This window comes from Sorghum bicolor, chromosome 10 (genome assembly GCF_000003195.3).
Source record: "Sorghum bicolor cultivar BTx623 chromosome 10, Sorghum_bicolor_NCBIv3, whole genome shotgun sequence".
Taxonomy (NCBI): Eukaryota; Viridiplantae; Streptophyta; class Magnoliopsida; order Poales; family Poaceae; genus Sorghum; species Sorghum bicolor.
The window spans coordinates 1,597,517-1,605,751 of record NC_012879.2 but is presented as its reverse complement, the minus strand read 5'-3'; the positions used below and the strand labels follow the sequence as shown (position 1 = coordinate 1,605,751).

The 8,235-nt window shown below is 40.8% G+C and overlaps 1 protein-coding gene across 1 annotated transcript; it reads left to right on the top strand.

The window, feature by feature from the left end:
* On the top strand, nucleotides 962-4,435 carry LOC8068379 (cytochrome P450 704C1). The gene is made up of 6 exons (XM_002437704.2): nucleotides 962-1,383; nucleotides 1,652-1,867; nucleotides 2,327-2,611; nucleotides 2,719-3,057; nucleotides 3,511-3,711; nucleotides 4,150-4,435. The coding sequence occupies exons 1-6, from the start codon at nucleotides 1,021-1,023 to the stop codon at nucleotides 4,333-4,335; spliced, it is 1,590 nt and encodes a 529-aa protein (XP_002437749.1). The 5' UTR covers nucleotides 962-1,020; the 3' UTR covers nucleotides 4,336-4,435.

Genomic DNA, 8,235 nt, shown 5'->3' with positions numbered 1-8,235 from the left:
TCCATTTAAAGCACCATCCCCACTGTCCTCGGACTCCAGGGTGTGTTTTTACAGCTTTTCTTTTTAATTGAGCGGTAGAGCTCATACGTATTCGATGTAGAGTGCAGTGCTCCCAGGAAAAACACGAGTGAAAAACAAAGGCAACACCCATGACGAAGATGGCTATCAAATAACTGTACGTCGTTGACAATGGTTCTATCAAGTTTAATTTGTTGCCACCCATTGCTGCCCAACCGAAAGACTAGCTAATTAACTGCACTATCAGAGCACTCACAATGCAGACTCTATTATAGAGTCTAAAGTTATTTATTAACTCGAACAATGTGGACTTAGAGTCTAAATAAGACTTGGAGTCTTATTTTTTCTACCTCTTTCTTCAATAAATATGCTGGCACATCAGCAAAATACTATAAATAATATGTAATTAATTGTCTTGGACTATGTGATAGAGTCTTGCATTGTGAGTACACTCAAAGGATTAACACAGGTTCGTTTGGTGCTGTAAGGGCACTCACAATGCAAGACTCTATTACAGAGTCCAAGACAATTAATTACATATTATTGATGGTATTTTGCTGATGTGGCAGCATATTTATTGAAGAAAGAGGTAGAAAAAATAAGACTCTAAGTCTTATTTAGACTCTAAGTCCACATTATTTGAGGTAATAAATAACTTTAGACTCTATGATAGAGTCTGCATTGTGAGTGCCCTAAGCTTGTAACTCCCTGTCAATACTTCAAGACCAAGCAGTTACATGCATTTGAGAACTTGGTTGCTATTGACACAGTCTCAAGGCAAAAGTAGTCTACCATTGAGCCACAGAACTTAAGAATTTTGCAAATGATTTGTCATGCCATCACATCAGTATTATTTATATATGAACACGACTCGCCTGTTGAATAAATAAATAAATAAATAAATAAATAAATCTTGATGTCCATGGTCAATGGCCAAACCAAACAAATGGTAATAATATTGCTTTGAGGAAGCAGCAGGCCAGCAGCCAGCAGCTAGCTCCAATGGCTTCTCATTCCCAGCTCTCCTCCAACGCCGCAACCGCTGGCCTGTGCTTGCTTTCAGCTCTCGCCATGGCCTTGCTGGCGGTGACCATCTACATCATAGGTGTTCTTGTGTCCTTCGCCGTCTTCTGCATCAAAGAGTTTGCTTGGAGTCGGAGAGCTCATGATCGACCACCGCTCGTCGGGACTATGTTCCGGATGCTCAAGAATTTCGACAGGCTCTTCGATGAGCAGGTGGAGTACGCGCTTGCCCATCGAACCAGCAGGCTGCTCTTTCCTAATCCTGGGCACAGTGAGCTCTGGACCTCTGATCCACAAGTAATTGAGCATATCCTCAAGACCAGCTTCAGTAAATACAGTAAGGTCGGTCTCCTTGCCTGAGATCATCTTCCTTCTCCCTTCACTGCTACTGTATTGTTCAATTCCATATACAGTAAGGTAGTTTTCATGACAGAATCAGTAAGCAAAGCATAAACTGGATATTACTAGTGTTGCGTTTTCACGTTCAAGTTTGCCAGATCACTTGTATTTGTTAACCTTGAAAAATAACAAAGGGGCCAACTGAATACCTCGGGAGAACTTGAGCTTGTGCACACTTGTGACACTGACAGTTTTCAAAACAAATGCACAGGGCGACTTCAACACTCAAATCATGAACGATCTCTTTGGAAATGGAATTTTCGCAACCGATGGGGAGAAGTGGCGGCACCAGAGGAAGTTAGCGAGCCATGAGCTCTCAACCAGAGTGCTTCGTGACTTCAGCAGTGGTGTGTTCAGAACAAATGCGGCAAAACTAACAGAGGTGGTCTCATCTGCAGCAACCAATAGAACTTCCATAGACATGCAGGTACTTCTATCTCTAAGTATTATTGTAAAAATGTAAAATTACAAACAATAGTATAACTTGTAGCTGCAGCCTATTCTGTGTTTCAATTACCTAATTTACCTAAAAGGCAAAGAAGAGCCAAATCTACATCTAATCTAAATTTAGCCTAGCTAGCTGTTGGTTGCAGGAAGATGGAGCAAACATGTAAGCACTACTCAACTGAGATATCGATGGGTTTTCTAAACAACTAAACAAACATAACGATCAATTTTAAACAGAGTTCATTGTTTGAGGAAGTAAGCTTGTTCCCGAGTACCTTGAACTTGAACAAGCTAAACTACATGCTACTAAAAAGAACTCAAGTACAAAGCTCAGATACTAAACTGTTAGTTATCCTTATTACTACCCATTCGATTGCAAGTTCTCCTTATTTTACCCCTCTGATTGCAAATCGAGTTACGATAATCCAACTTTCCTCAGGATCTTTTGATGAAAACAACTATGGATTCAATCTTCAAAGTGGGATTCGGTTTTGAGCTGAACACACTATCTGGTTCAGATGAACCTAGCATCCAATTCAGCAAGGCCTTCGACGATGCAAACTTTCTTGTTTTCCATCGATATGTTGATATATTCTGGAAACTGAAAAGGTTTCTTAGTATTGGGTCAGAAGCTAAGCTAAAGAGGAACATTGAGATCATTGACAACTTTGTAATTCAGTTGATCCATCAAAAGAGAGAGCAAATGAAGAATGGACGTGATCATGTAAGGGCTTAGAATCTCAATCCATATTTTTTTTTGCTTAGCAAGGTATAAACATTGAGTTTTACCTCTAAGTTCAATTTTATCGATCTCCTCTTTGACACATGCAGAAGGCAAGAGAGGATATACTAACAAGATTCATATTAGCAAGTGAAGAGGACCCTGAAATGATGAATGACCGTTACCTGCGTGACATAGTCCTCAACTTCCTAATCGCCGGGAAAGACACCACAGCAAATACCCTGACCTGGTTCTTCTACATGCTATGCAAGAATCCCGTGGTGCAGGATAAAGTTGCCCTTGAAATTAATGAGTCACTTGAGTGGGCCAAGGAAGATAACAGCACTGAAAACTTCACTGCAAGATTGAATGAAAGTACTATTGAAAACATGCATTATCTCCATGGTGCGATCACCGAGACACTACGTCTGTATCCTGCCGTTGCAGTGGTATGAATAGCTTCAATGGATATTCCTGTGCAGAAAAGACCCCATTAATTAATTTTTGGATCTGGCAATGAGCACCTAATACAATAACTTAATTATGAAAATGGCTTAATGTGTAGGCGTATTTCGCATACTCGCTATATGGTAACATGATAAATTAATAATCAGACCTGTGGATCTTACTCAACAAAAAGTTTGGTTATTCTTTTCTTTCAAGAAAAAAAATAAGCTTGGTTATTCTGAAAATTTGATTGGAATAGTAAGGGTTCTTGGGAGGAATTGCAAAAGCTACTGACGTAAGGAAATATCAGAAATTCAGAGCTCAACCTAATGGAAAGAGGGAATTTGCATTCACTATCACACTTTCAAGATTCTTGAATCAAATTAATAATACAATGACGAGAATGGCATTGCGATACATGGTAATATTTGTCTGTGGCATGCATCCACATTCAGGATGGTAAGATGGCAGATGAAGATGATACCCTGCCTAATGGCTATAGAGTGGTTAAAGGAGATGGAGTGAACTACATGATTTATGCCATGGGAAGGATGACATACCTCTGGGGCAAGGATGCTGAAGAATTCAAACCTGAAAGGTGGCTTGTGAATGGAGTTTTCCAGCAAGAGAGCCCTTACAAGTTTGCAGCTTTTAATGTAAGTATCTTCCCACGGGTTTAAAGGTCCTATAGTTTTTTTATACAGTATAAACATGTCCTGCTCTAGTTAGGTCGAAGCACAGCCTTGCAGCACTGAGAATTAGAAACAACAATAAGAAAACAGCAACAACTGGTATTCAGGTGTTTCCTTGTGCTGCTTGAGTAGAATTGAATAACTAGTGCACAACATTGCAATGCTACTGAAGTAGATGACATGCTACCCCACTGTCAGAAGTGACGAATGACACATCAATTATTCAAATTACAGAACGAGTAGGGAATTTGTTATCAAGTTATTGAACGATTCAATTACACAACCAACAGTACAAAAACATGGAATTTGTTATCAAGTTACTAAGACAAGACAAATACAATTTCATTGGGTTTTGGACCACCATTATTTGAATTTAACAAAGCTTCTTCCTTCCAAGATCAGGCGGGGCCCCGCATCTGCTTGGGGAAGGAATTTGCATACAGGCAGATGAAGATCATGGCTGCTACCCTGTTACATTTCTTCAGGTTCAAACTAGAAGATGAATCCAAGGAACCGACATACAAAGTCATGTTTACCCTCCACATCGACGAAAGTCTTCACTTGTATGCATACCCATGTTCAGCATAGACTGCCAAACAAGATATCCTTTGCCGATGTACATATTCCACAAATTATAGTGTTTTGCCAGCCTCTTTAGGCAAGTCACTGCGAGTACATACAAGAGCAATGAAGCAACATGAGCATGGGACAATTTTAGGTAAAATTAAATTCTTCTTTTCACGATCGGGGAATATAGCCCGTTTTTCATTGAGAGTAGTGAATTACACGACGCATCTACGAGAGATGTAACATCCCCGATGTTACGGTTACTAAAAGTGGATCATGTCATCATGAGTATTGCATAGTATATTTGTTAAGTACACCCTAATGCATTAACTTAAAATAAGTTTAATTTGGATGAATGTGCTTAGGAATTAAAGTGTGCTTATATTGTGTTTGGATGCTTGTGTTGGTGATTAAAACCCTTGGGTGAAAGTTTTCCGAGAGCTTAAGGGGGGAAGAACCCTAATTTTAAAACCCTGGATTTGCCCCCTTTTGTGCAATTCAAAAACCAAGCCAAATTTGAAGTTGAGTTCAAAAGAAAAGTTGTAGATCTTGTCAAGATGTACAACTTTGGTGTTTTGAGTTTTTGAAGTTTCAGTACAAAATTCAAAGTAATTTTGAAAATACAGATTTCCAGAAATTGTCCCCTTTTCCAATTTGAATCTCCAATTCAAAATCTATTTGGAATCTTGAAAAGTGGCCAACATAAAAGTTGTAGATCTCAAAAAGTTAAACAACTTTCATGTTGGGAATTTTTCAAGTTGTTTTGGAAAATCAAAAGTAATTTTGGAAATTCTAATCTGCCCCAATTCAAAATTGGAATTTTTCCCAATTTGAGATTTGAATTTCAGACTTTTTGGCTCAAATTCGTCCCTTTCCATTTAAAATCAGCCTTGGACCCTTAAAGATGTTTTGTAGCATTCAAAATTCTGAACAAGTTTTATTTTGGCAAAAATTTGGCTCCAGTTCAACTTTTGGGCGATTTTTCATATAAAACAAAGGAGAGGAGATAAGGGAGGGCTACAGTGATCCAATGGGGATCACGAGCTCGTCCACTGCGGCTGCAGGGCGGGCAGGCGCCGCTCTCGCGCGCGCTGCCATGCACCCGGCCACGCAGCTGCTTGGCTGCGCGAGCCCGCCGTGAAGTGGACAAGGCCCAGACGTGCTCATCCATTCCCCTCGGTGATCCCCCTGAGCGGCCGCCTTGTTTTCTTCTTCTCACCCAACGCCGACGACCCCTCTGCGCCACAAAAATTCACCGTGGTTATAGCTTCTTCACCCCCGAGCTCTCGCTCCCAACTCCGCCAGGAACCCCGCAACCGTTTGCGCCCCTGAGTTCAAGCTCTACCCTGCTATAGCGCCCACCCGAGCCGTTCTTCTCCAACCCCGGCCGAAACGCCGCCGTGGACGCTCCACCGTGGCCAGCATCACTCCGACCCTCTCCGCTGCTGCTTTTTGCTCGGTTGAAGTCGTGGTGAGCTCCTAATGCTTTTGCGCTTCTCTATGCACGTTCTACTCGCCCGTGGTGGCCGGCGTGTGCTCGGCCGAGGAGGTCGTCCGCCATGAGCGTGAGCAGGAAGGTTAGGAGGGAGTAGAGGTTGTCCCGTGTGTCCTAGGGGTTGCGCGAGAAGCCGGAGATGCTAACCCACCCCACCGCGGAGGCCGGGAGCTCACCGGCGCGGAGCCGGAGCTCACCGGAGCGGTGGCGGGAGGTAGAAGGCGCCTCTGACGGGCGGGACCCGCCCGTCAGTGGCCGCGTGAGAGAGAGCGCCCGCGCGCGACGCGGGAGAACTCGCGGGCCGACTTGGGCCGAGTCCAAGCAGGCCGCCAGCGCGGCACAGTACCCTTTTTCTTTTTCGTGTTCTTTTCCTTTTTGTTTAAAAATGCTTGATGTTTGAATTTGAATAGTAAATTTTGTACTGATCCAAAAATTATAAAAATTTTTGTGTGGGTTCTATAAATTTATTAAAATACAGGAAAAATATTAGATTTTATTTTCTGATAGTTTGCAGGTATATATAAATTGCCTCTGTTTATTAATAAATAAATCTTCCATGATTTTTAATAATTTATGGGTATATCCAAAAATCATGAAATTTGACATGTGAACTTGTGTTACTGTTATCTAGCTTCAGGAATAATTTCAGCTATTTTTGATAAAGTATGATCTGTGCCATAATAAAGCTATTTAAATGATTATAAAAGAAATAGAAATAATTAATCCCTTTAGGATTTGAGTGATATTTTGGATTGATTGACAACCAATGGTTACTTAGCATGATATGCTCCCTGGTTATGGATTATTTCATATAAATGATCTTTGTTGTCTGATAGCTACACAACACTACTTAATGAAGATGATAAAATTTGCTTAGTAGTAATCTATGCTTTGATAGCTAGATTAGTTTGTTTCTATACCGTGAAGGTAAGTTGTACTCGAGGTAGTTATGTTTATTGTTATCATCCAAGAACATGTAACCTGTCTTTATCATGTCATGAGCATCTAATTGATCATGTATATGCACTTCTACGTGTAGACTACGCTCCAGAGGAATCTGGTCCTCAGTGGGTTGCTTCTGAGTTTGTAAATCCATCTGGTTTTGCTGAGTTGTCGGACTTCCCTTCCGGCCAAGGCAAGCCCCGGACATTAAACCCTATCATTTTATTTTCATAAAGTCATTTATATCACTTGAGTTAATATGATGCATTAGGTGAATAGGAGTTGAGTGAATCCTATTTGCTGCATTATCTACCTTGATGATTTCAATATTAACCTTGATACTTGTTTTATGAAAATACTTAGTATGCTTAGCCCTGCTTATTAGATAGGTTTTCAAATGAGAAAGTTTGAAGGGTTGTTGTGGAATATTTTTATGGTCAATAATGTTCAACTTGAGACCGGTCGGTGGACTTGCTTTAAGAATGGAGTCTTAAAGTAGTGTCTCCAACTGTGTCGATTAAGGACCGTTCCGTTGATGGCCTGTTGTGTTTGAGACCTTTGAGTACAGCCCACATGCGATGGTAAGCCTTACCTATAGCTATTCCGATACTTGAGAACGGCTAACCGCGTACTGGGAGTGGAGAGATGGCGAGGGTAGCGTGTACCCACCTTACGGATCTGAGATGACCGAGAAACATCTAGATTGGCTGTAGGATGGTGGTGTACTGTACTCTCGGGTGACGCTGGACCCGTTCTTGTATGGGAGGATCTATAGAAAAGGTTGACATATGCAAGATTAAATTCTACATATGTCGTGTGGTACTGAATCCCCAGCTGGGTTTAATCGATTCGAATCGCCGTGTTTCCTCGGAAATGGAGCCTCAATCCTCACACCATCATCGTAGTAATAAATGAATTCTTTGGTATCAGAAAGATGTGGTTTGCTTATGAAAGTTTGATAATAATTTGGTTAGTCATAAATGATAATCTTGAGTTAAAACTTGAAAGTAGGTTTTACTCTTAGTAAGCTTTTATGCAAAAGAAATGTTTTGATCCTGCTAAAGCCTTACTTTGAATCCTTATAGCCTGCATTCCTGAGTCTTCACCTCTTTTCTAGTCGGTTAAGTCTTGTTGAGTACTTTTGTACTCAGGGTTTATTAACCCATGTTGCAGGTGAACCCTTTGATCAACCTTTTGATGGTCGTTGTTTCTTCACTCTTGTGGAGGAGAGTGATGATTATGAATCTGATGTGTGACCTTGGGCAAGTAAAGCTTGTTGTGTGACTTATGGTTTATGTAATATAAAGTTCCGAACCTTTTATGTACTAAATACTTATGGTTTGTAACTTTTGGACTTAAGTTTCAATCTATGTTATGTAACCTTTCCGCTTTTACTCTGATTTATCTTATCTATGAAAATGGTGTAATACTGTAATGCTTAATGAGGGAATTCCTGGAAAGAATGTAACGTGGATGATTCGGGT

Excerpts from the sequence above, each read along its gene's own strand:
- LOC8068379 (XM_002437704.2), top strand. The coding sequence starts at position 1,021 with ATGGCTTCTCATTCCCAGCTCTCCTCCAACGCCGCAACCGCTGGCCTG. Across the intron at positions 2,612-2,718 it reads TGAAGAATGGACGTGATCAT|AAGGCAAGAGAGGATATACT; the intron begins GTAAGGGCTTAG and ends TGACACATGCAG. Across the intron at positions 3,712-4,149 it reads ACAAGTTTGCAGCTTTTAAT|GCGGGGCCCCGCATCTGCTT; the intron begins GTAAGTATCTTC and ends TTCCAAGATCAG.